The following is a 27,558-nucleotide window of genomic DNA, read 5'->3' on the forward strand; positions in this document are numbered from 1 at the left end:
TTATACTGCACACTACCTGCTCATTCCGTCCTGAGGCAAGAAGCCAAACCCCTCAATTCTGTGGGGCTGGAATAGAACTGGGCTACCCATAAGGATAAGAGCCCCTCTGTGGTCAACAAGAAAACAGACCAGTCTTCAATTTTCCTGAGAGAATCAGTCCAGTGGCATCAGAGATTATTAATCTTTTCTCCCTTTTCCTAATATGATGTTCCATTAGACTTACATTTGTAAGTATCTGGTTACCACCCTCTTGACTCCCCAAATTCAGATGGACTTACAGGAACTGTTTCCCTCTCAATGACTGCTTTTAAAGACTTAGATTTAACTCACAGTTATAGTGCACTTACTATATGTCAGGCTGTGTCCCAAAGACTTTCCTGAGTTCCCTCACAATCCTAAAGCAATTCATAGGAGAAAGACCCTGCCTCCCTTCTATGGTTTAAGACAACAGATGCCAAGTGGTTAAGTGACTCCCAAAGCTCAGCCAGGTAGTGAGGCACAACCAGGGCTGATCTGTTTGACCAAGCAGATTTGTGTCTGGATGTCATGTTCTGGTTTACCCCAGGTAGCTTAAAGAAGTGGATGTTTTATCAAGGCCCGGCTCACTCTGGCAGTGCACAGCTCTACTTCAGTCTTATTAATATATATCATTCTTATTAGGAAGTTCCTTGAGTCATACAAAAGTATCAGAAATTGAGCCTTTTCAAGATTTCCCTTTGGTTCTGGCCTGTTTGTGTTTCTTTGTATCTAAGAAGTGCAAGATTTCTACATCTTGACACTATTGATATTTTTGGACTGGATCATTTTTCATTGAGTCAAGGTTGGGGGGAATAGCCTGTAGGATATTTAGCAGTGAATTCTCACTCAATTGTGACAAGCAAAAATGTCTTCAGACATTATAAGACATTCCTTGTGGTGGAGATTCCCTGGGTTGAAAACTACTTGTTTAGGGGAGCAATGCGACGGTGTTTACTTGCCTGTGGATTTCCATGATTTCCTCAGCAATCATTCGACCTATTTTTCCTGCCCCAGCCCTGGTTCCCCCTGGAATCCCTGGAACAGTGGGATGAGTCCTCTTTGGGCCACCTACAACAAAGGAATCTGAGAGTGGGAAAAAGGAAAGCTGAGGAAGAAATGCTACTATGTATTATATTAAAATCAGTTCATCCCCTGATCCACTTGCAGTTCAATATCAGGGTGGTGCCTTGTCAGGAAAAGGTACTGTAGCAGGGGAGGCCTGAGCTTCTATCCAGGACCACAGGACTAAGTATTGACATGAAGTAGCTGGTTTCCTTCTTGTGCTCAATGTTTACCAAATACCACTGTGATTTGTGCCTGGGTTTCAGAGATGAGACAGAATCCCTGCCCTCAAGGAGCTCACAGACTAGAGTAAAGTGCGTTAATAGGCAGGTAAGCATGAGGGAGGTACCCAACCCATCCAGGCCATGTGCAGCTTTCCAAAAGAGGCTAACTCTGAGCTGAATCTTGATAAGTATAAGTTAGCATGGCAGAGAGGTAGGAGGGGGAGGTATTCCATGCATAGCAGCATGTGCAGGAACCCTGAGGCAGGACAGAACTTTGGAGTCTACTCCAAGGACTCATGGCTGATGACCTGGGCCTGAGATGAAACTGGTACAGCAGAGGCCCACAGATCATGAGGGGCCTTGAAGCTGTACTGATGAATGTGGACATTGTCCACAAGTAGTACCAATGGGCTCTCATAGAAAGGTACTGGATGAGATTTAGAGTATTAGAAGTCTATCATACAAGGGCTGGGGATATAGTTCAGTTGGCAGAGTGCTTGCCTCACATGCACAAAGCCCTGGGTTCAATTCCCAGCACCACAAAAAAAAAAAAAAAAGTCTATCATACAGAAGGTGAACTACAGATGGGTGTCACTTAATAACGGGGATACATTCTGAGAAATGCATCTTTAGGCAATTTTGTCAATGAGCGGACTTATACAAAACCTAGACTAGTCAACCACAAACTGAGGCTCCATGGCTCCATAGGCTGTTGCTTCTGGGCCACACACCTGTACAGCATGTCACTGTGCTGAATACTGCAGGCAACTCTAACACAGTGGAATTTGTGTATCCAAACAGGGTTGTGAGTAATATGTTGCTCTAGACATTACAATGGCCACAATGTCACTAGGTGATAAGGACTTTTCACCTCCATTATGATTTTATGGGACCACTGTTGGATATGTGGTCTGATGTTGATCAAAAATGCTTTTATCCTGCATGTGACTAGAGTGGAGGATGAGGTGTAGGGACAGCGAAATTGGAATTAGGAAGTGATCTACAGTAATCCAGGCAGCAGATGAGGAGGGCAAAATAGTGGCATGGTGAAGGGGTTAGTTCAAGAGAGGGAATAAAACTTCATTGTTTGGATACTATGGGGGAGAGGCAAGACTTGGGGTTCTGGCTTAAACAATCAATGGGGGGAGTGCAGAGAATTAGTTCAGAATATTCTGAATTTCAGGTGCTTCAGCAACTCTGGGTAGATTTGTCTGGGAGCCAATTGGAGAGACAGAGTGAAGTTCAGGAAAGAGGCTGGGGCCAGAGCTGTGGGTGGGAGTTGTCAGAGGGGTGGCAGGAAGCCATGCAAGCAGAAGTGGTCCCAGGAAGGACAAGTCCAGTGTGGAGAGCAGGTGCCAAGGCTGAGCCCTGAGGGGGAAGCCACTGGGCATGGCAATGTCCCAGTACCAACAGACACCTTCCCAATCACAGGATCCAGTGACAGTCACCAAAGAGCACTTCACACCACAACCACTGGCGAACAAAAAAGGAGGAAGTTACAAGAGGAACAAAGAGTTTGCTATTTCAAAGGCTTCCAGGGTCCAGGCCGCCTCAGAAAGTGCAATAATGAGTTCCCAGTATTCCAGGATCAATACAGAAACTGAGATGACAGCATCCTTAATACTCGGGAAAATCAGCACATCATTCCCTCAAGGCCTCCCTGGTTCCACAGAAGTGACAGCAGGGGACCTTGAGTACTTGTGGGGAGGGTATGTGGCCACAAGCAGCTTCTCATGGGCAAACCCCGATGCCCCGGCAGTACATAGTTACCTTCTCCAGAGGGCAGCATGCTGTCCATGCTGTGGGGGGACGCTGTGAGCTGCGGGAAGGTTGGGTCCCCGCCTTCCAGGACGTTGGCTCTGTGAACATCCCAGCAATAAGGAAACGTGAGTCAGGCCTGCTCAGAACCGTGCACCTTTCACCTTGGCCAAGGTGTCCGGTGTCCACTCTGGACCTGGACAGGCCAGAAAATGAAGTGTGTGTCTGAGTGGCTGAACAGGTCTCCTCACTGATAACACAACGGACAGCATCCCGGCCTTTGGCCTCACTGCCTGCCTGCCCCTTCCTAAGCTGTGTGACACAGGCCAGCAGAAGTGGCGAATGCAATAGTGCCACCTCTCCTGCCAGCCCTAGCCCCTCGCTCCTCTAACTGTGGGGGGATACTGCAGGGAAGGAGGTGTGGGGAGCAGGCCTTGCCAGAGAGGAGCTCCTCTCCTCCCCTGCTCACCTAGCAGGTGGAACAGCCTCTGAGAGAGCCAGCCTTCCAGCTGCCAGAGCTCAGGCCTCCAGCCCAGCAGGCATGGACCCTGCCATCCTGAGCCATGCCCAGTGTAAGCTAGTGCTTATGCGAGCCTTTCCAGGATGGTCAGTCCCTTCCTCCACAGCAGTGTAAGAGGACACTGAGTGTGCAGGACCTGTGGAATTCAAAGGTTGGCTGCTTTATCTGGAAGGAGAGATCGTTGCTTCCTAGAGTATTTCCATAAGCCAGAGCCTGCCTGGTGTGAGGACTGAAGCTTGTCCTTTGTTGACAACCTTTGCTGCCTTCTGCCCATCCTGAGGCTTCACAAGACATTAGCACGGTGGCATTTAAAGGACGTGATACTGGCTGCTGTCTGCATCCCTTTCCCCAGGTGAGAATCTCAAGGTGTCTCCCTTGAAAGCAAGGGAGCTTCTGACATAGGGAAACACTTACAAGACAACAGTATTTGTTGAGACGATGTATTCTACTTCCTTGGTCCAAGGGTTCATGAAACTGAACCATCGACTTCGTAGTGTGATGAAAGAACCATCTTTGATTTTAAACTTATAGCAATTAGTCGTAATCTTGTCTCTTGTCTGTAAAACTGAAAACGCAAAAAGGCATGAACAATGTTGTTTCTTCAGCCCAGTGTATTAAACAGGATACCCAATACCAAATTTAAAAAAGGGACTGGGGCCTTGACACCATCACTTTAATAAGCCAAGGGAGCCAGTAGTCCACCCTTCAGAGAACAGGATATTTCAATTTACTCATCTGTCATGCTTTTCCAGAATCTTCAAAATAAAGGCTCTAGGGAATACTGGAATCAATTCTAATATGAATACCAACAAATGAGAAGGCACCATTCAAAGGAACCCTGCTCTTTCTCATCATGAAACCCTAAGGCAGTACAGCACTTAGCTCATTTTTAGGAAAGCCTACTTGATAGAGGCCACTGACCTACTCAAAAACCACATTCTTTTATGCAACAAACATGTCATGAGTACCTTTCCTACACCAGGCACTAGAGAGCAGAGGCTATGACTTCCACCCTCAAGAAAGGAGTAGAGCACACTACATAGAGGAATCAAGAGATCAGAATCTGGAGGGATGATTCAAGGGATGACCCACTTGCCAAGAGGAGGAAAGGGAAAAACACAGCAATGCCTGTGAAGTGGCAGGGCCTGGTGGCCCCTGCAAGATGGGGAGTGGAGCTGGGGAGCAGGGTGGAAGCCAGGAGGTAGGAAATCTTGACTTCCAGTGCCTAGAGCAAAGGTCTGTGAGCCTGAGTCTAAAGGCAGGAGTGTTTTACGCAGTGATGTGTGACATTATTGGGCTGAAACTATCTGAGAATAAATGGGGAAAACTGGAATATGGATTGGAGGTGAGAAGAAGCAGGAGACTATTCCAGGTCTTCAGTGGGCACAAGTGCTTGAACCAGGTCACAGCAGTGGAGATGGTAAAAAGTGAACTCTTTGTAAATGTATGTCTGAGGTGAATGAACAGATCTGGTGGAGACAGTAAGGGAAGGAGTCAATGTGGTTCCTCAGAAGGAGCATATATGGCCATACCATTAGTGAAGAAGGAAAACACAGGACGCTGTGCAGGTCTGCATGGAAAGGAACCAGATCCATCAGGGCATACTAAATCTGTTCAGGGTCTGTGTAAACCCTTCCAGAGACTGCCATGACCTATGTGCAGTCAGGGACAGGGGATCTGTAAGGGGAGAAATGGTACCTGTGACCTCAGTCTCCACTCCTCAGAGATGTTTAAGCCTGAAGAGTCCTGGGCCCCTCTTGGCTGGGCATGCTGACTCCCACATTACTGGGGGCAGAATTCTCTGGAAGATCATATAGACTACGCTAGAAGTAGTAGGACACTTTAAACTTATGGCCTTTATATAGCCCAGCTTACCTTGCCTATGACATTCTGCAAGATGTCCTATGTCATCTTGATGAAAATATTCATAACATGATGTGCCTAGGAGTTCTTGTGGTAAATATGCCAGAATTGCTGTTGCCCTAAAAGAGAATAAGGGAATTTTTTAAGAAGAAAAAGCCATTTAGACTGCTAATAGCAAGTTTGCAGTGAATGAACCCTGCCTATGAGAGCAAGGTCAAAGCTGGAGCCAAAAAAGCCAGTGGGTTTTCAGAGGGCTGATAGGGGTCTTCTGCTTCAGTGTTCTGAATGTAATCAGAACCAAGCAAAGAAGTCTTTCAAGGGAACTAGTATCACAAGAAATGAAAGTTTAGAAGATTTTTAAATGACAACCACGTTAGTAAGGTAAAAATGTAGAAATCTAAACACTAGTGCAAACCTCTCCTTTTTACTGCCTGTTTTTTAAAATCAGGAATCCAAACTCCAAGAGCTCTAGCAGCTGGGCCCACAAGAGCCTTTTCAAGCATTTTGTGGCCATCTCTAGTGGTCAGAAGAATTATTACCCTGAGAATATTTTTATGGGAGGCAGCAAGCAGCAGTGAATTGTAGTCCTCTGGGTTCTTAGCCCAGGTCTTCTATCAAAATTAGCTGAGTCTGACAGCAGACTGAGTCTCAGATGGACCTCAGTTCCTTACTCATAAAACGAGGAGGCTGGATTAGCTCAATGTTGTTCAATAGGACTTTCTGTGATGACAGACATGTTCTATGTGCCAATAGTCACATGTGGCTATCAAATACTTATGTGACTAGTGAACCAAAGGAACTGAATTTTTCATTTTAATTGATTACATTCAAATCCAAATAGCTGTATGGGGCTTCCATGTCTGATGACTACTGTATTAGACAGCTCAGGACTAAATAATTGCTTCCAGGTTTTATGTTTCAATCAAAGTAATGATCCTGGGATAGCTCACAGATTTACATAGTAGGTCTACTGTTTTCTTTTGGCTGTGGGCACCAAATCACCCAACTTAACTATTTACCAAAAAATGACACAGAAAATATCTGTATTTATATCTTAATGAATCTCGGTTTTAGCAGAGACCTCATTACTTCCCTATCTTTATTCTTAGAAAAGCTAGCTGACAGCCCAGTCTTCTTTGCTCGTCAGCTCAAGGTTGATAATCCTCTACCATCATTGCTCAAGGGTGATATGTAGACCCTTACCTCTGGTCTACGAAGACAAACTTTCCATCTATTGCGTGCCGAGAAACATACTCCATGGATTTCACCCTGATTTCCCCGTTCACTGGTTGGGGAACCACATGAGAATGCAGTCGTCCAATTGCAACAAGGCAGCTGAGGTTACACCCCTCGTTGTCTGGTTCATTGTCTTCATCCAACCCCATCTTTGTGGGTGGCCAGCTTTTCAAATAGCCTGTGCTGTGGATTGTGCAGAAGCTTTTTCGATCTGCTAGAAAGCAGATGGTTAGCATCAGTGCTGGGTTTGGGTCATGGAGGCACAAGCAGCTGGTGGGGTAGGATGTAGGTAGGAACCCAAAAGTTTAAAAAAAAAAGGCCTCATCCTCCAGAAGTGAGCGTCTAGTGAATGAGGTCAATAGACCATGGTCACTCAGTGTCATATACACTTACTAGAGCCAGTAATACCAAGGGAATTCCATATACTGAGGAAGGAATACTTTAGGTGAGGAGAAGGCGGCCCCCAGAAAAACCAATATAGGAGGTTACTGAGGAAGTCGCAGTGGCTAAGGGACTGGAATGGGCAAAGTTTGAGAATGTACAAAGGCACAGAGATGTACCCTGTATAAGAAATAGCCAAGAGTTCCAGGTGGTTGAAATGAAAAGAAAGGTTCTTGGGGGTGAACCTGAGAAGCAGGTTGCAGGCAGGTTACAAGGGCCTTGGATTGTTTGCTAACAAATGTGGTTTTTTTTTCCCCCCAGACAGTAATGGTGAGTTTCCAGAGATGTTCAAGTGGGAAAATAGCAAAATCAAATTATGGCTTAGATGCATTAGGAAGAGGGTGATGGATGAATGGGAAGAGAGTAAAACCAGAAGTATGGACAGCTGGTTCAGAGGCTGGTGGCAAAAATACAGCAAGAGATGACGAGAACTGAATGATGGCAGCATGGGAAAAGTAGGAGAAGCTTCTGAGAACTGTAGAATTTGGCATGAATATCAGGCATCAGAGAGAAAGAAAATAAGAATGGCTCCCACTTTGCTGGGTAGGGTGGCTGCTAATGTCATTCACTGATTCAGCTGAAGCACCTGTGGACTTCAGTGCAAACAAACTGACAAGGAGAGTTTAGCAAGCATTGCTGGCTACTAGAACACAGTGGAAAACACATCAGACACACCGGGTGGAGTCTACCGTTGAGTCAGGAGGCAGACTTTCAAACAAATAATCACAAAAGTAACTACAGAACTGTAACTACAAGAAAGCACTAGAAAGAAATCCTGTGGGAGGCCATGAGAAGGCAGAAGGCGGACTGAGACCAGAGTAAGAAGGTGAAGGGGACTGTCAGCGGTGAGAGGAAAGGAATTCGAATCCCAGTGACAGGATGGGTAGAGACCTTGCTCAGAAAGGGGCTGAGGCATCAAAAGGCAGGCAGTAGGGCTCAAATGCAGGGAATAGTGGGAGGGGTGCTCACATTAAGTATTTTGAATTTTTCTTCAAAAGTCATGGGAAACAATAAAGGGTTTTAAGCAGGTAACTAATAAAAACATTTTATTTAAAATAGGTCATTCTGGCAGCTGTATGGAGGGTTGGAAAGCCCACAGAACCTACATCACCATGCCTAAGCTGAGTATAGTGGTGAGCATGGAGATGGCGAAACACTTCAGGTAGCTAAACACTGCAGATGAGACTACTGTGGCAGGACTTTGTAACTAAGGAGGGGTGGGTGGCCAGAGGGGTAAGGCTTCTTCCCAGCCTCCAGCGTGAATAGCTGGCTGAGGCCATTTACACTAAAGGAGGGGCCCAGTGGCTACTTTGGCATGTATCATGTTTGAAAAGCCCTTGAATATCAAAGCAGGTAGAGTCACTCAGCAGATAATTTATAAATCTGGAGTTCAAGAGAAAACCCTGGGCTAGAAATGTAAACATGGAAGATATTGGCGTGTGAATGGCATTTAGAGCTAAGGGAGGGGCTGGGTGCAGTGGTGCAGGCCTGTAATCCCACCTACTTGGGAGATTAGGCAGGAGGATCACGTTAAAGGTCAGCCTGGGCGACTTATTGAAACCATGTCTCAAATTTAAAAAGGGCTGTGGCTGTGACTCAGTGGTAGAGCGCTCCTGGGTTCCATCCTCAGTGCCAGACAAAAACAAGCTAAGGGAGTGGCTGACATTACTAGTGGATCGGTGTAGATAGAGGAAAGAAGCCCCAGGTTAGTGGGGAGGAACCAACAAAAAGAACGAGGAAGAGAGCTGGGGTTGATGAAAAGCAGTTTTATGGAATGCTAGGGAAGAGATCCCCTCCAACACAGAAGAGCAATGGAAAGTGTTCACTGCATTTAGAAGCATGGAGGTCATTGGCAAAGTTGGTGGATCGCTTAGAAGGCAGAGTTGTGGCTGATGGTACACTTTCCACCACATTGTAATAAACAGAATTTAAACAGAGGAAGCCTCTCCACAAGCCTCTGTCACTATGACAACATGTGGGGGCCTTGTGGCTCTATCCCCTGCTCCCCACATCCCCTATGCTGTCGGGGGACAGCAGGGCCCTGGCTGCAGTCCTGGCTAGTGAGGAACCACTGAACCAGCACTCTGCGGGGGGCTCCATTGCAGAAAGCAAACCCCTCCAGGATCTACGGAACTATCAAATCGTACCTTTTTTCTTTGAACAGGTGGACGGGAAGTCCTTGTCTTCGACCTTCACTGAAGGCCTGTTACACTTCATCCTACAGAAGAAAGAACGTCGTGCTCCAGAACATAATCGAGACGGCCCAGGGGTTATATCTGTTTTAACTGGAAGTCCAGCTGCAAATCAACACACAAAATGTGATGAACTGAGAGTGGTGCCACCCGTCAGGAGGGGGAACGTGACCTTGAACAAAGCTGTTTCTTTACTGTCTCCCTGTTTTCTGCCTGCGAGGTGAGAATAGCACTTCTCCCAGCGTAGACCTCCAAAGATGCAGTAAGGATCCCTGCGTTGTTAGTGGGGAAATGTTTATAGATCATGTAGAAAGCGCTAGTGTTCAAATGACTTAGATGCTCTGGGGGTGAAAAGAAATACAGCCTGGCATTCCTCTCCAACAAGAGCTCAGGGAAGAGCTGAGAAGGGGAAATGGAAGTGCACCAAAAAAAGATCAGTGACAACAGCTTATATTGCCAAGGAAATGGCAAGGGACAGCCTGTGCTTCCCCGGGGAAGCACTCCAGCTGGGACTTGAAGGATGGGCAAGGATTGGATATTGGAATGGAAATGAGGAAATGGGGTTCCCTTAAATTCTCAAACTGGCTGTAGGCCACATCCCTTAGATGCTCTATTGACACATAGATTCTTGGACCCCATTCTAGACCTGTGCTGTCCTCTGCCGTAGCCACTACCTGCATGTGGCTCTTGAGCACATCTGTGTGGCTTTTCTGAACTGAGATGTGCTATTAGTGTGAAACACACAAAAAAGGAAGAAAAAAAAAACAAAATGTAAAAGAACTTATTAATTTTTTGTAATTATTACATGTCAAAATAACATTTTTGCATTTATTGAGTTAGATGAAATATATTATTAAAATTAATTTTACATTTATTTTTACTTTTTTTAATGTGGCTACCAGGAAATATAAAATCATATGCAGCTTCTGTTTGTAATTGCATTTCGTTTCTATTGGGCTGGGCTCTTCCAGACCAAACATTTTCAATTGGTCTTACTATGTTGGGTGCTCCTGGGGTGCTCTGATGTATAGCCTCCTTACAATGCAATGAGCTGAGCAGTACAGAAGGTGGGGGCTGCAAATCACATGGGCAGGAAGAGCACCTCATAGCCAGCATAGGAAAGTCATGGAGGAGTGGCCACTGCCCAGGCTCCTCTTGACAAAGTTTCCCTCCTTTCTGTCCCCCTCGTTACCCCCTCCCTGACTCAGCTCAAGTCCTTCCCTGTGTCCCCTTCTACCACATTTGATCCAACGGTACCCATCAAGCCATGAGACTCTACACCTCTATACCTGTCCACAGATGGTTTCCTTTGCTTTTCCTCCTTCATCACCTGGCAAACACTAATTGGTCTTTTCAGATCCACCTCAGCTGTCATCTACTCACACCTACATGAGGGTGACTCATCTCACTCTTGATGCCTGATGCTATTTCTATGACTGCACCTGTGACACAGGGTGCTGTCTGCTGACTATATGGTAAGAGCCTCAAAGACAAGGACTAAACACCATTCATCTTGTTCTTCTTAGGTCACTAAAAAGATGCCAAGGTCAGACTATTAAGGGCAATGGGTACCACAGACTAAATTTTACTTTCAGGAAGAAGTGTGCCTTAATGAAAAGGATGTTTTAAAGGTGATTCCTCTGGTGGTATTTCCTTCAGGGATTAATGTGAAGTACTTGGAGGCAGGAATCTAGCTAGACTGTGACTGCACTGGGCCAAGGTGAATTCAGTACTGCTATCATACTTGCTATGTCCTGCGAATTGACCCACATTCTTTAGGTAGTATATTAACACATTAAATACTCGCAACAACCCAATGAAATGGTACTGTTTTGCATATGAAAAAGGCACAGAGAAGTTAAGTAACTTTCTCAAAGTTAGTGAGTAGCAGAGCCAGGATGTGCACCCAGCAGCTTTCAGAGTCCATGTTCTTTAGCTGCAGTGGGATCAGTAGAAAAGAGCTCCTGGGGCCCAGCCCAGGAGACACAGGACAAGGTACAGGAGTGGGAAACGGGGGGAACAATGTGAGTGATGGTTCTCCTGCTGCAGAAAGAAAACCAGAAGGAGGAGCCAACCCAATGAGGAATCATTTGGGCCAAAGAAACCTCACATTTACACTTTAAGTTTTCTTACTCTTATCTTCTGAGGCTGCCATGTGTGCAGCTCAGATATATAGGGGCAATTTGTTCTGGGAGAACAAATGAAAGTGGCGTGAGCACTTAAAACTCAGGATCATATAACTGGGATCTTCTAGACTGTGGAAAAAATAACTAAAAGAAAGAATCAAGACAAAGTTCTTCCTTCCAATGAATTTGGACATTGAGTTTTTTTCTTCTTTATGTAAAACACAAACAACAACCACCACAAACAAACTAAAAGAACAGATAATTCCATTTAGCTACAGATGGCAGCTGTGACTGAGAAAAAAGGCTTCAAGGTAGGAGGGTTGGGAGGGTTGGGGAGGCTACCACATACATCCTCTCTCTGCCTGCTGGGGGCCCAGTGGTCCCAGGAGCCGCTGCTGAGGCCACACTGCCTCCCCTTGACTCACTTTTTGCATCTATGAGCCGCTCCCGGGGTGCGGTGTCAGAAGAGGAGAGCTGCTCCTTGACTTTGGCGATATCTTTAGGGTGCAGGTAGTCAAACAGACTCTGACCAATCAGATCATTCTGTGGGGGTGAAATGTTCAAAATGACAAGTCAGCTGCAGGTGGAGCATAAGTGAAGCAGCAAGTGCTCAGCCTCTGCACATCCTTTGTCTTTATTTTGTATTTTAAGCATGAGAATCTCAAACATTTCCTATATGAATGTGAAAATATATCAGGATCAGGAGGCTGATTTTGATAACCTGTGAGGGAAAAGGTTCAATTATATAAACAATTCATGCTCCTCTGAGGCACGAATCTTTTGACTGTATGTATTTTTTTGTCTTACTTTCACGTTCCCCATAAGACCTCAGGAGGAGGAATGGAGGCCGTGGCTTTGACACCAGCTCTGATATTAAGCCTCTGTTCTTAAGCAAATCAGGTCACCTTATGCCTCAGTCACCTTATGTGTTAACAGAGATAATAAAACTTCCTCCGTGCCTGTGCTCTAAGACTGGAAAGAACAAAACATTTTGGAAAAAATTAAATTTACATAAATTTGAATTTATTTAAATACCATTTTTATTCAATTCTGCCTATGAAGCCTCCAGATAAATACCAGCGTGTGAATTAGTGAATGGATGAATGAACAAACGTTCTGAGGACACAACAGGTGAAGAGCTTGGTTCTAAAAGCTTCCATATGTTACTCTTATTTGATCATACAATCATAAAAGGTATGGTTCATTATAATTAAATTTTAGAGGAAACTGAAGTTCGGCAGTGCTTCACATCATTGCAAACACAGTATGGGGTGAGTTTACAAGTTTATTAGTCACAGGTAACAAATTACTGCCTACCTTTCTCCCTTGACAGATATCCTTGCTCCCACCCTAGTCTATAGTTGTGGGATATTTATTTTGCAGCAATAAGAAAGCTATAAAGCTGTTGATCAGATCAGAGTCAGCCCTTTTGGTAGGGCGCATAAATTTAAATCCATTTTTCTGTTGAGAATTTTCTGAAAGAAGAATTTCACATGTGGCCTATATACTTTAATTATTCTGAAAAAATGGGGTGGTGTTTCTGTGTGGTTGCCCATCACCAACAGGAGTGTGAATAATACCTGGCTGTAGTTGAGGATCTTGAAGACAGACTCTGAGACAAAGAGTATCTTCCCTCGGTCACATCCTACGACAAACAAAAATCCATCTGCTGCCTAATCAGGAGAAATGGATAATCAATTTATCACACTTTAGGATACATGTTTTGTACTTACTTTGATAGCAAATCAAGGATTTGTTTTCTAATTGTCCAAAGCACAGGAACCCTCACTGACAGTGTCACTGGTATCTTAAGAACAGGATGCTTAAAACAAATGCTTTACGAGAATAAGATTCTCTACGTGTCAAACATATTGTCATCTAATGATTTTAGGGAAGAGTTCAATTAAACTAAGTTCTGTTTCAAAACCGAACTTGGCTTAAAAATTTTCTCTTGATTGAATGATGGTCCAGAAAAATCATGTTCCACTGCTCTGATTATAACAACTCTGCAGAACCATAAACCTGAGATCGCAAGGACCTTTGGAGATCAGGACCTTCTCTCTCTGGTAGCTCATCCACCATATGCCCTCAACTTGAATGCCTCATTGACTGGGAGCTCTCCAGAACTGTGGTCTTCAACATTGGGAGTAGTGGTTTTGTTTACATTTTTATGCTGATGTTCTGGCAAGGGGCTAGATCACTGGTGTTTTTTTAACCCCCATCCCATGACTCCAATGTACACAGGGTTGGAAACTACTGCCCTTATATTAGCCCTCAAACCAGAGCTGGGCTATGTGTATTCTATGACAAGAAAAGAAAAGCAAAAATGTCCCATTAGATTCTTCTGACTCTTTCTTCAGCTTACATACAAGTAAAAATCTTTAATGCCAACAAAGACAAGTACAGAGATGGGACATGTGGTGGAGCGATCGATGCAGGAGGATGCAAAGCTAAAGTACCCGAGAGCATAGGCTATTTTGTTTATGTGTGCAAGGGTCTTCTAGTGACAGGGAGGGTCCTCCCCACTCTGTCACACCTTTGTTTTTATGGCTCTGCTCCTCTAGTCTAATGTACAGTGGGTTCATTGCTTACATTATTCACAACTGTGTCTTCAGTTAGTTCTTTGGAAAAATCTAGAGAAATGCTGTTCTCTTTTCTACAAAAGGGCCTCTGGGATATAGTTTAATTCAGATAACTAGGAGATGAATTCATGCTCCAGAAGATAAAAGAACGGTGTGGACTAGAAGAAGCAAGTGAAAGGGGAACAGAATCACTACTGCCAGGACAGCCTGGCAGGCCACCAGCCAGAAGACTTTGGGGAGGATCCTTTCCTAAGTCAGGTCCCTAAACTGATCCAAGGGCAAAGGATGACAGTAAGGGGGAAGTAACTTTCCAAGCACAATCTGCTGGAAGACTTGTTCTGTCAAAAAATAGGGTCTTAGTAATTTTCTTATTCACCTTAAAGACAACATGATATCTCACAAGAGAAGAGCTTTCATTGATGTGGTGATTTGGCACAAAAGGGGCCTGGGGAAAAGGTGACTGAGACATCCTGGTGGGCATAATGGGCAGTCAGGCCTGAACTAAGACACCAGCAAAGAGGATTTCAACACACCCAAGGGATAGCAAGTAGGTTGCCAAGATCAGTGGCTGCAGTCCACACAGGGGGGCTCTACACAGTCCAGCTGTGTGGCACTCTAGCAAACAGACCCCAGGTGAAGGAGCTGAGCCCCAGGGGACAGCTGAAGAGCAGGGGTTGTGAGAACACTACTAGCACCAAGGGCCATAAGGATGGCCAGGGCAGACTCCTTCTTGGGGAAGATGTTGCTAGTGACTAAGTGGCACAGAGGCCCTGGTAGCATCTGCCTTGTTTTCAAAACCTGGGGAAGTACAGTATCTAGATATTATAAACTGATAAGGCTGACGGACCCTGACACACAAGTTTGTTAAGGATATTTTGAAAGCACTTGATAAAGAGAGTGGTTAGTCAGATTTGCACTAATGAGGAAATATGGAAATCTACTACCTGCTGACTAATGATCTGACATGACCTGAGTGGAACCTGCCTTCTGTGAAGCAAATTCCTGCAAATTCCTGGCAACTAGACACTTGGAAGTGTTAAGGGGTTGGACAGTATTCCACAGCTACTGACATGTGCCAGAGAGGTGAGACAAGCTTCACCAGGGAAGAGAGCCCGTGAGCACTGCATGAAACGGGAGGAGAAGAGTGAGGTGCTTAGCTTGAACAGGATTACAATCCTTGTTCTAGACCCTGATCCATGCAGGCATCTGATAGAAATTATTCTAAAAAGCAGCAACAAAAAATTGTTAAACATGACATTTTTCAAAAGGAATATGAAATATATCTATATACACACACACATATTTTTTGCCCTAAAAATTTTCAAATTACTTGTATGCTAATCAGGGACAGTGACATAATTTGTGGGGTCCAGTACAAAATGAAAATGCCGATATCCTTGTTCAAAAATCAAGCTCTTCAAGATGGACTGCAGAGCAGTTAAGCAAGTAGGGGCCCTGGTTGACTACACAGGTCACATGTCTCTGAAGTCAGCCCTGACAGCAGCTCCAGAGATGCGAAGACCTAGTTTAACTTTTACTTCAGCGAGAACCTCCCTGAGAACAACGGCAGCTTTATGGAAAAGATGGGGAGGTGGGGGCGAGGTGGATATCTGAATAACTGTGTCCTGGGGGTGGTAGCCAAAGGACCACCACTCACTTGCCAGAAAACCTGGGCCCCGCCTGAAGTGTTTCTCACTGATTTGGATGTTCCTGGGACAGTACCATATATCCAGTAAGGATACAAAAATGCTTGCTGAATTGGTGAATAAATGAGCATTAAGGGCACAGAGGCATGCCTATCAGACCCACATGTCACATAAAGATTCAAAGGGTTATTAATGACAAGCTGGATTTTGTAGTCATCCAAAAAATAGAATGCAACAGAGATAAAAGAGAAGTCCTAAGTTCAGAAACACAAACTGTATCTGTACAAGATATAAAAAAGCCTCACCTAGTATTATTTCACGTACGGGAGAACCAGGAAGGAGCAGTACTGAAGCGGCACAAAAGGTGGCACTATAGATGACTTGTATGGCACCACTCAATCTCAGGTCAGCCACAGTCTAAGTGAGAAACTGGGCTGTACAAGCCACTTGTGCAGGGAAATCTCGCAAATGGAATCGGCCTTGGAAAGTGGTGTGGCAAATACTTTTGGGGGCCCAATTCCTATTCCCACCTCCTCCTCTCTCTGCTTAGACCTATCCTGGATGCTAGGAAATCTGTATACTTGCTTCTGTACCCTGCCCTACAGCTAGGGTAACTAAGTGGCATATTTCTAGGTAAGCAAAAGTCTGGGAAGGTATATTCTTTCCTGATAAAAAGGAAAACCAGCCTGAAGCCTCTCCCACCCCAGGAAAGAGCCTGGTTCCTGCTGACCTCAATAACCAACACAGCAACCCCACACATCCTACCTGGAACCACTTATATTTGAGAAACAAAACTGTATTTATTCATCATATCTACTGTTCCTTGCAGCTGAAATCTTTCCAACTTAATAGAGCACATCATGAGGGGATGAAGAGAGAATACTGGGATGAGCTATGGGCTAGACTTACAGAGCATCTGAAATTAGGTTGAGTTGAAAATGGGCAGTGATGATGCAAAGATCCAGCTGGGTTCCCCTCTATCCAGGGGCTTTGCAAACTTCTGCTGAAAGACAGGGGATAGTCTACTGCTACACCACCCAGAATGCACCTGATTGCATCTGAAAGACAGGGGCCAGGATGCTGTAGGTAGCTGGATAGGTAAGGTTGGCCCTGGCTGTGTGTAAGGAGGAGGCAGATATGCTTCCTTTCAGTTAACATTTTTTCTGTTTCCCATTTTACAATGTGTAAGAGGACAGGCCTCTGAACCATTTATTTCCCTTTAATATTCAAGTTACTCTTACTCTATCCAGCAACATGCCTTGGATCTTTATGCAGACTTATCCTGTGTGGAAGCCAGCAAGTCCCCATGGCACCATCTCAATCATCTCTGTGCAGAGACAGAGACCGAGCAAGACAGAGCACCAAAGTCAAGCAGAGGAAAGCATGTACTTCTTTTATTTTCCTCTTTGCCTGTTTTGCTGTATTGATAGATTTTGGTGTAAAGACTTAGGTGGACCTTTTTGTGCCAGTGGTTAAGTCAGGAGAAGAGAAAGTTTCAACTGTCATCAGTTTTGGTCCCCTTCCTAAAATCTTCAAGCAGAAATAGGACTCTTACTCTCTCTGATTTTTAACAAAATTCTGCCTCTTCTGACTTAAAATCACAGTAGCGTAGACCTTCCATTTTTGCTTATACAATGTCAGAATAGAGGTGAGAGATTCTGTGGAAGGCATGGGAAGCCTGCCAAAACAGTAAGACAGAGGTGGACACCTGGGGAAGAAGGAGCCTAAAGAATTCAATGCTGACACACCAACTCCCCACATGCAGACATTTACTCTAAATTTATAAAAATAAATGTTGTGGAAAATAATTCCATAATTATGACATACCCTGAGAATGAGGTGTTTCAATTCATCATCTGACAGAAAAGTTGGTTTATAGTTTGCTTCTGTGTATGGATTGGTGGCACCTAGGGGGAAGAAAGAGAAAGTTGCTAGACTATATTCAGACAACATCTCATGCTACTTCAGTACCTCAAACCTTCTGGATGAAGCCTAGGCCCTACCATCTAGGATTTACATTTTGTCTTCCTTTTACTTCACTGAGACAAGGCTAGATCTGGTTTTAGACAGAATCTTGTCATGCCAAAGAGAACTCCACTGGAAAAAGGACCCTGTGGCCCACGTGAGCTTTAACAAGTGCGCTTTTCTTATGGGGAAAACCAAGGGATAATAGGAGGAAGTTAAAAATTTGCAAACTGGTAGCCGCTCCTGGGAAGATTCCTATGTCCCAAGGTCTATATGAAGGGGCTGTCTATCAACGTATCTAAATGTTCCCGGGAAACCATCCAGTCATCCAGGCCCTGAGCAGTGCACTGCAGAAGGCGCTGAGCATGTGCTCCTCTTCGTGGGGGTAGTTAATGAGCTTGGCCACCATCAACCACGGCTCCAGCTCCCAGAACTGAAAGGGGACAAGATTTGTGTTTAAAGGCTGTCAATCTGGTATTTTTCAGGCTGTCAATCTGGTATTTTTCAGGAGAACAATAACTTAACTGAGAAAAATGCCAGCAGTAAATGACTTGGAAGCTGCAGAACCATGAATAGGACAGCAAAGGAATAAAATGAAGCAAATCTATTATACCTTGAGCTTTTCTACTTTTTTCCTTTCAGTTTAATTTAAATTAGTTTATAATAACTCATATCATCTTTGCTAAAATGAATTTTTAAATCCCATTCTTCAAGCATAAGATACATTTGTTTTTTTGAATAATGATCAAAAATCAGAAAAAAAAACAACAACTACTTTTTATTTCTGGTGGCCTCATCAAATATAAAGATGGGACTATTTTACTGTACAGGTCAGATTTGACTGAGCAGCCACTGTCCAATTTCATCTAATAGTCCAAGTCTAACTATGGAAAATTCCAGGAACAGCATTCACTGAAATGCCTGCTATATTTCAGATTCTCCTGTGGTTTGGATAAGTCACTTCCACTTTTCTGCCTCTGTTTTCTCACCCTCCCCACACTCGGCTAACAAGGAAAATACTGCCTCCCTCACAAAGAGTCAATCTAGTTCGGGAAAATTCCAGGAAGATGAAAATATCATCAGTGTTCATTCCTGACAATAAAACTCAGCAAGAACTACCTATCAACCAGTGAGTCACTCTTCAAAGAAGTCATGATAAATGTTTCTCTTAAGAACTGAAACTGACTTTTCTGCGTCACTGTGTGCACCCACATTTCTGATCTTTCTAAGTGCGAGGGTGGGACCCAGCATGTGCATGTGCAAGATGGGACATCAGTGGTGCCCTCCAATGTACAGCAGCTCAGCAACATGAGCACAGAGAAAGAGGTATGCAAAGCTCACAGCTGAAGTCCTCTGAGGATGTCTGATTGCAAACTGCACCTTAGTACCCATGTATGCTCAGCAACTTTTTCGTTTGACGTCATTATCTGTTGCCAAAAAGCAAAGGCACATTACGCAGAGCTACGTACTTGCAAGTAATCACCATTTGTGTGAGGGAATCAGGGGCATTCTAGGCATCATTTGTGGGCAAGGATGTAAAGGACAATAAAGCCCAGGGTCTCACCTCTTAATGTTTTCATGTGCTGAACAGCCATCCTTAGCACGGTCAGTTTATCTAATTTCCTGGACATTGCGTTGCATGTTGGTACCAAAGAAGCCAATTCATCAATAAAACTGTTCATTTTATCTCGACGCCTCTTTTCAATCTGACTGTGAGCTTCCCTGAACAATATGAAAAATGGTTTCTTATAAAATGTAAGCAAGCATCAAGGAAGAGATGACAAAAATAAATGAGTTGGAACTGTTTTCATTATTCATCTAACAGGTAAATTTAGAATTTACAGAATTATTCAAATTAAACTTTTCTACTAAAGTCACCCAAAAATGGTTTCACCATCAGGTCAGAATTGGTTTTATTTTAGGCTTATCTCATCCTTAGAATTAAGAGAAAAAAAAAATTTCCCTTTCAAAGCAAACTGAATTGTTAATTTCTCATTGCTTTCCCTCTCAATCTCTACAAATTGGATTTTGAGATGTGGTGGGAGGAGAGAGAATGGAGGTGGAGGTTGAACAGGGCCAACCACCCAGAAGAGCACAGTAAGTGCCCCATGTCCCCTGGTATGTGCCTCTGAGACCTATGAGGAGGCTGCTGTGTGTTCTGCAGAGGGCATCACTTCTTTCTTTGTCAGAGATGCATTGACTGAGGTGCCTGGTACCAATACTGCCATCCTTGGATCAGCCAGGACCCATCTAGGTGCAGCAGATGCTATACCAGTCCCCAACCTTCTCTGAGGGATGTCCCACTACTCCCTCCTGGGAGTGACCACCCACCATGGCGGGAAGACACTTCCCTGCACTCCCTCTCCTGACATGTGCATCTGCCATTTGTGACTGTCCTCCTAAGGAGGTGCATCAACAGTGGAAATGTTGCTACAGAGGGTGGGACCTCCTGCAAAATATGGTCTTTGATGGAAAGGTTAGGAGTCTCAGTTTAGCCATTTCTGCAAGCCCCTGGTTCTGTCATGCTATAGCCTCAGATGGCCCTGGTACTGATGGCAGGGAAGCCTAAGGACCCAATGCGACGAGGTCAACAAGTGTGGCTGGAGGCAGGGAGGACCAAGTTAGAACACCTACTCAAGGGAACAGGATGTGCCTCCTGTCTGGCCTTCAGATGCAATTTGCTGTACCATAAGGGCTTTCAGAGGCTGGGCATAGCCCTGGAATGGAGTCACTGAGTCACTGAGTCTGGAGGGCCCTCAGGTCAGGAAGAAGTAATCTGCTGAAGGTGGGAAAAACTACCCTTGACTAATTTTCTGCTACCTCCAAAGTTCCCTTCAGGTCAAATATGCTTAGATGGCAACAAGTGAAGTCCAACTCAGCCTGGAGGGAACAGAGAGCAGAAGCCTACATCTGGCTAAGGTCCACTACCTCCTCTCCTTATCCCTAAGGATGTGACAGTACCCAGAAGCATTTTGCAGACAGGGAGCAAGCACACAGAGCCTCCTCAGCCACCCTCTATGCACCTAGGACCAGGACAGTCTAGACAAAATGAGGGCCAAAGCTCACCTTGCATTCTTGATCCTTCCCTGATGTTCTGTATATTCTAACCTGGAAAAAAAGAAAGTGAAAGGTGGAAATGCAGTCTCTTGCAGATGAGGGGCAAAGTTACACCTTTCCATTTCCTTCCTGCAGGATCCCCGTAATCTCTCCACATACTAGGACTCCTGGTTGTTAGCCACACTGGGGACTGGGGTTGAGGGAGACAGTCTTGAGCCCAGAGGCTCATGACCTTTTTTGCTCATTTCCAATTGAGACAAGGTAGAACATGCCCCAAGTAATAGAACATGTAATTGTGCAAAGAAAATGGCTATAAGGACACTAAAGTTCAAATTACTAGGTTCATGGTACCTTCCATGAGGGTCATCTTTGTCTGTGTCCATGCTTTCTCTGCAAAAACAAGAGGACGTGACTGCATGTTAATAAAGACATACAGAATGGCTTCTGATCACAGCACAGAAGGCTCTCATTTATCCAGAAACCAAACAATTAGAGAGCTCAAATAGCTAGAGTATACATGAATGATGTATAAGACAAAAAAATTTAAGTTGAACCTGCTATAAAACCTGGTCTGGCTTTTTGCATTATCAAACAAAAGTCCCAATAGAGTTTGTGTATTAAATATATTCTACCATATTCTCACTGTTTCACAATTGGGAATACATAGTGTTTATGGAAACTCTTAATGAGAGTATCCAAGTGTCTGTAACACTTCATTCCCTAGTCATTCTGGATAAATGGAGCTTATTTCATTCGCAAAACATATCAAGCATCAAAGATATGTGTGCATATATGTTTATCTGGTCAGGGGTAGGTGAGGAGGGACGAATGAAGCACTGACAAAGAAGAACTGAGCAGAGCCCCAGGCAGCATCCGAAGGTACTGCTACCAGATGTTCTGCTTTCAGCTAGGTGGGAACCTTTAGGCCTGAGAAGTTTGGATGAGGAGAGTGTGGGACCTGGGGTCACGACAGGGATCTGCCTTGCTTTCACAGACCTCAGAAATCCAAGTTTCATGGTATCTTGTGGTTCAATAAAAATAGACTGCAATTCCTTGAGGAAGGAGTTCCAAACTCTCCAGGGGCCAGCTCACACCTTCTCTGGTCCATACATTTATCAGGAGAGCACTGACTGTCACTTGGGTTTCTCTCCTTTCTCCTCTACCCCGTAAGGAGGGATTATGACCCTCCTAACGATGTGAGTGCCGGGTGCCATCAAGGACAGTCTAGAACAGTGGTTCCCAGCGAGGTGCCCTGTGTCCTTCACACATAAAGTTACTCCAGGAGGTCTTAGGGCTCTGAGGAAATCACACAGGCCTCATCAGAAAACAAGCCACCTCCTTTCCCCTGAAATTGTATGTGTCATCCAGGCCAGGCTGTCTCAGATGAGGAGATGATCATGGTCTTAGCATAGGAAAACGGCAGGGAAAGGGACATGGGTTGCTTAAGTGACTGAGTCTCCAAGAATGACAGCAGGTTTGCAAATGGGGATTCATGAGGGTGTTGGGTGGTGACAAGGTTGGAAACCACAGGTCCAGGTAACAGAGGTCTTAGAACATGTCAGTGGCTCCATTGGCACTTGCCTGAGACAAAGGGTTCACGAAAAATGTCCCGGTCTCTGTTGGGGAGTTAGTGCTATGGAAGAACCCCCTCAGTCCTCACACCCGCTCTCCATCCCCTGGGCGTTGGCTCTCTTAATGATCTGGGATAACTTACATATTAATCATAGCATCTCCTAGTGGGCATCTGACCTCCAGCCATTGTGCTCCCCAAATTCGACCTGTGAACTTCAGCAGAAAGGACATCTGCTGTAGGGGGGATACCTCCTTGGAGATTTTCCCTCATTAAACAAAAGAAAACCTCTTAAGTGGACATTTGGGTAAGATCCCACGCAGTTGCCTCAGCAAAATGTAATGTGCCTCTGAATGTTCTACGCTGCCTTCCTCCCTAGGAGTTCGTACAGATGCAGAATAGTGGATGGTGAGTGGGAAAATTTACTTACTCAAAAGAAAAGTCATCAAGTCTAAAAAGAAACAGAAATACTATTTAACATAACAGGTACATACTAATTAAAATAATGTTTAAGGACAATGTCAATGTTCCTATGCTGTTTGCAGAGATGACCTCCACTCATCCATTCCACACACATTAATTAAGCACCTGATACTTGCTGTCTTCCTCAGGAGAGGCTTTGGGGGAGCTCTCCTCAAAACCCCTGAGATTACAACCAGAGACTCAGCCCTCCTGCTCGAAGGAGCAAAGGAAGAGGAGGAAAGCAATAAATGGCAGAATTTGGCTTTAAGGCTGTTCTTTTTTCCTTAATGTGGAATAATCTGGGGGCGCAAGGAAGTGTAGACACCTCAGTAGTGCTAGAGGCTCTCTCCTTGCTTGCAATCCAGGACAATATAAAGCCCAAACCAACTGCACAGCACCAGAGTTGGACCTTTCCTTCCCGTCCCTTCTTCCGAGAGAAATGGTGGCTGGCCCTAGAATCTCCACGCCCATCCACTGATGCCAAGTTTAGCAAGAGGAAAATGAGCCCCAACGGCCTTACTGGTAATCAGTGGAGCTGCCTTTCCGCTTGCGGTTGCAATCCACACCACTGGTACCAAGGGAGCTGGAGAGCAGGTCGGTGGGGCCCGGGGACATGAAGTCACTGATTGTTGAGGAAATGTCCATTCTCTGGTCCGCCATTGGAAGCTCTGGAATAGTTACAAGGAGGCATTGATGTCAGAGTGGTGGAGGCCCTGGATGGCAGAGAAAGGCACCAGGGCTGGTTTCTGGCACTAACTTATCTCACGCAGTCAGCCCAGAACAGGCTCATGGCAGAATGGAAAGACCATCTCACTTATTTTAAAAGTTTTGTAGGTAATTTAGGCCCATTTTCTCATTTTTCTGGTGAAGACAAAAGTTCAGACAAGCTGGGTGACTTCTCTAGGTCCTGTGCTGGGCCATGGAAGAAATCCAGAAACCAAGGCCTAGGAGGCATCCCGGGTCCCATAGTCCTCTGACACTCCTCCCTTTGTCTTTCTGATCAATAAATATATGATCAAGGGCTGGGGATATATCAGTCAGTAGAGTGCTTGCCTTGCATGCATAAGGCCCTGGGTTCAATCCCCAGCACCACCAAAAAAGAAAAAAATATATATATATGTACATATATATATTGTGTACATATATACACACACATACATATATATGATCACTATAACAAACAAGATTTACTTGTTATCTTTGTGTTTTTGTTATGACTTGCAAAAAATTGTAGGAAAGCTGAAAATAAAGAAAAATTATAAAATCCTACTTGGGAGTCAAGAAAATATGGTCCTTCTTTATCCTCAGCATAGGCAAAGTCTGTCTTGTCTACCCCAGGGTCCTTTTATACCCACCCTTCCCTTGCATAATGAAATATAGATATCATAGCAAATATGCAAAATATTTTAAGCATTTGTATTTTATAAGCACAGAGTAAGTTGGCCCATAAAAGAGGCTGATAAATACCTTCTAAGGGACTCCAACTCCAGACCCAGGTGAAGAGGCTGTGCCTCAGTCAGGGCGCTCAGCTCCAGGGGATCTGACTGGAGCTGTCACTCCTGCCCTCCAGGCCCAAGTTCCCTCATCTGCAAAACAAGAGGGAAGTGTGAGCACTGCCTTTCACTATCACTGTGACGCTGCAGGTTCCTCAACCAGTCTCTTCCCCATAGGCTTGCCAATTTTTCACTTTTACAAGCACTGCAGCGCAAACATCTCTATGCATGTATCTCTGTGCATTTGAGCTATTATCTCTTGGAATAAATTTATAAAAGTGGGGCTGAAGGGCCAAAAGGGTACCCCTGCTGTACATTGTGTAACACACTGAAACCCTGAACTCCTGGAAAGCTCTAATAATTTCTATTCCCAAGAGCTCTTGCCCACTTGAGAGCAGGGAGGTCACTGTGTTTACTTGTCCTATGTTTATAGGTATTTCTGTCTTCCTTTCCAACTCATGCTCCATTTCTCTACCATGATGGCCTTCTACCCCATGTTTGCCTGTGCCCCTTGACATGGCAAGAGAAAATGTACATCTCAGAGACTTCCCTCCCTGACCATTTATTCCCCCCTTCTGCTATCAAGGATTTCATACTTTCTCCTCTTTCTTCAAACTTCTAACATCTCAGTGGTCCTCACTCTCACCCCATAGCCTGCCTGCCTTCCTTCCTCTCTCCCTCCCTCCCTCCCTCCCTCCCTCCCTCCCTTCCTTCCCACCTTCCCTCCCTCCCTTCCTTCCCTCCCTCCTTCCTTCCCACCTTCCCTCCCTCCCTCCTTCCCTCCCTCCTTCCTCCCTTCCTCCCTCCCTCCCTTCCTTCCTCCTTTCCTTCCTTCCTTCCCTCCCTCCCTCCCTCCTTCCTTCCCACCTTCCCTCCCTCCCTCCTTCCTCCCTTCCTCCCTCCCTCCCTCCCTTCCTTCCTCCTTTCCTTCCTTCCTTCCCTCCCTCCTTCCCACCTTCCCTCCTTCCCTTCCTTCCTCCCTTCCTTCCCTCCTTCCTTCCCACCTTCCCTCCCTCCCCTTCCTTCCTTTCCTTCCTTCCTTCCTTCCCTCCCTCCTTCCCACCTTCCCTCCCTCCCTTCCTCCCTCCCTTCCTTCCTCCCTCCCTCCCCCCTCCCTCCCTTCCTTCCTTCCTTTCGTGCTGGAACCCAGGGCCCCATGCACACCAGGCTAGCATTCTACCACTGAGCTACACCCTGAATCCTGATAACTTTGCTTCTTATTTACCTGAGAAAAGATGCCACAATCACATGCACCAGCCACCTAGATGCTGGTTTTGAGGATCCCTTCGCCCCGATTCCCACTCCAATTCCACCTCTCTCACCTACTCAAGACTATCATTCCAGAGCCCCTGACCTCAGTCCAATCCACACTCCCTACACCACTGAACTATCCCCATGTGGTTAAACATTCAAGTTATATAACTCCTATCTTGGGAAAATCAGACTCTTGAATGCTATCCTTTAGATATTATTCCATTTTTCTGTCTCCAGTACTTTTGCTCTGACTCTTTATGACCTAACTCAGATCAGGTTTTTGTCCCCATCATCACAATTAAATAGCCCTAGCTGGGTTTCCCAGTGACCTCCCAATAGCTCGATCCAATGGCCCTCCCTCTTGACCCACCAGGAGTGGCCCACAGAGCTGCTCTCTCCTCATCATTGTCTTGACCTGGGAGATGCCACCTTCTTGTGATTCTCCTTCTACTTCAGTGTTCATTCTCTTTAGCTTTTTCTTCTCAAATTCCTTACCTCTAAGTGAGAGTCCCACAGGTTCTGGGACATCTTTTCTGTCTGCGTTCACTCTCTAGGGGCTCCATCTACCTCATGTCGTAGTTCCAACTACTACACATACTCTGATGTGATAACTCCAAAAACTTCTATCTCCAGCCTACATGTTGCCCTGAATTCCAGGTTTGATAACCAGCCATTCCCCTAAATCTCCATTCGATTACACAACAGAGATTGACAACTGAAAAATTCACAACCAAACCCTAGGTCTTCCCAAGCCAAACTCCCGGCCATTCCTGGGTCAATATGTGGTACTTCCCACTGGTCATCAGGCCCTAAGCCTGGAGGCCACACTGACACCTTTCTTCCACAGCCTGCATTCAGTTCATCAGCAAATCCTACTGCTAAACATGAAAAAAAAGAAAAAGAAAAAAAAAAAAACAGAACTCAGCCTCCTTCCCCTCATATTTCTGCTCAGTGTCTCTTCGTCAGTGAAGCCTGAATATAACATGGCCCTACCAGCCTCCCCAAGCAAGGTGCCTGCTGAAATCTATTCCCCCCACAGCCTCATCCAGATTTTTACCTACAATTCCCTTCTTTCTTTCTTTACAGGTTGTCCTCTCCACTAGGCTGGAAGTGCCCAGAAAGCAGCACGTTGGCTTGGCTTCCTGCTTTGCCCCTTTGGTGCCTAGAACAAACTGATGTTCCATCAGTTGACGGAACAGTGTTCCATCAGTTGACGGAACAGACACAAGTGCATGTTAGGAAACTCATTCTTTGTTCATCACAGAGGTTGCAAATACTTATTTTCCTTTTAACTGTTTATGGTATTTGTATGCAGTGCTCAAAGTGACATATTTTAAAATATTTTCTTATCTGAAATTAATACAAATACTCTTTCTACTAATACTTTTATAATTTTATTCCATTTTTTGCAACTTTGGGAGTTAAACCCAAAGTTTATTTTATTTTGAGACAGAGTCTCACTAAATTGCTAATGTTGGCCTTGAACTTGTGATCCTCCTGCCTTAGTCTTCCAAGTTGCTGGGATTACAGGTGTACTCCACCATGCCAACCTTTTTTTTTTTTTTTTTTTTTAATTTTTAGATGTTTATAGACCTTTATTTTATTCATTTATTCATATGTGGTGCTTAGGTTCGAACCAGTGCCTCACACACTGAGCCACAACCCCAGCCCCCCCCAACCTTTTAATTTTATTTTTTATCTACAAATTTAATCCATTTGGAAATTATTTTGGTATACTACCTAAGTTAGGATTCCTTATTTCCCTCCAGTTACTATTTATCAGACCATAGATCTTATTACGAATAACTGGAAATGCTACTTCTATTCATTTGCCATCTATTTCTAGACTTTCTACTCTGTTCCTCTGATTTAGTTCTTTCCATTCTAGTAACACATTTTTTATGAGTGAGGCTTTACAGTACATTCTAATATCTAGTAGAAGTCATCCTTTTCCTCTTTTTAGCCTTGATTTTCAGAAATTTCCTGGCCTTTCTCTAATTCATCCTTCAGGAAGCACTTGATGGCTATGTATCATCACTGACCCTGCTGGGTAGCTGCCACTGTTGTCATCGCTCTTGCTAACATTTAG

General features: G+C 44.7%; 1 protein-coding gene across 12 annotated transcripts in view; it reads right to left on the reverse strand.

The window, feature by feature from the left end:
- Positions 1–27,558, reverse strand: part of BMAL1 (basic helix-loop-helix ARNT like 1) — a 102,021-nt gene that overhangs the window by 8,366 nt on the left and 66,097 nt on the right. For 4 of the 12 annotated variants that reach the window (XM_079102700.1, XM_079102694.1, XM_079102699.1 and 1 more), the window contains 15 exons: positions 24,190–24,308; positions 23,243–23,390; positions 22,691–22,711; positions 21,042–21,080; positions 20,700–20,741; positions 19,198–19,355; positions 17,496–17,575; positions 13,021–13,113; positions 11,866–11,983; positions 9,270–9,419; positions 6,649–6,895; positions 5,458–5,564; positions 3,997–4,147; positions 3,075–3,163; positions 978–1,086 (listed from right to left, as the gene is read on the reverse strand). In XM_079102700.1, coding sequence (XP_078958826.1) covers positions 978–1,086; positions 3,075–3,163; positions 3,997–4,147; positions 5,458–5,564; positions 6,649–6,895; positions 9,270–9,419; positions 11,866–11,983; positions 13,021–13,113; positions 17,496–17,575; positions 19,198–19,355; positions 20,700–20,741; positions 21,042–21,080; positions 22,691–22,711; positions 23,243–23,382 — 1,544 coding nt within the window. In that variant the 5' untranslated portion in view covers positions 23,383–23,390; positions 24,190–24,308. Of the gene's footprint in view, positions 1–977; positions 1,087–3,074; positions 3,164–3,996; positions 4,148–5,457; positions 5,565–6,648; positions 6,896–9,269; positions 9,420–11,865; positions 11,987–13,020; positions 13,114–17,495; positions 17,576–19,197; positions 19,356–20,699; positions 20,742–21,041; positions 21,081–22,404; positions 22,529–22,690; positions 22,712–23,242; positions 23,391–24,189; positions 24,309–27,558 lie in introns of those variants that run through there. The other 8 variants (XM_079102701.1, XM_079102703.1, XM_079102702.1 and 5 more) reach the window with 8 other exon arrangements.

This window comes from Sciurus vulgaris, assembly GCF_902686455.1.
Source record: "Sciurus vulgaris genome assembly, chromosome: 11".
NCBI lineage: Eukaryota > Metazoa > Chordata > Mammalia > Rodentia > Sciuridae > Sciurus > Sciurus vulgaris.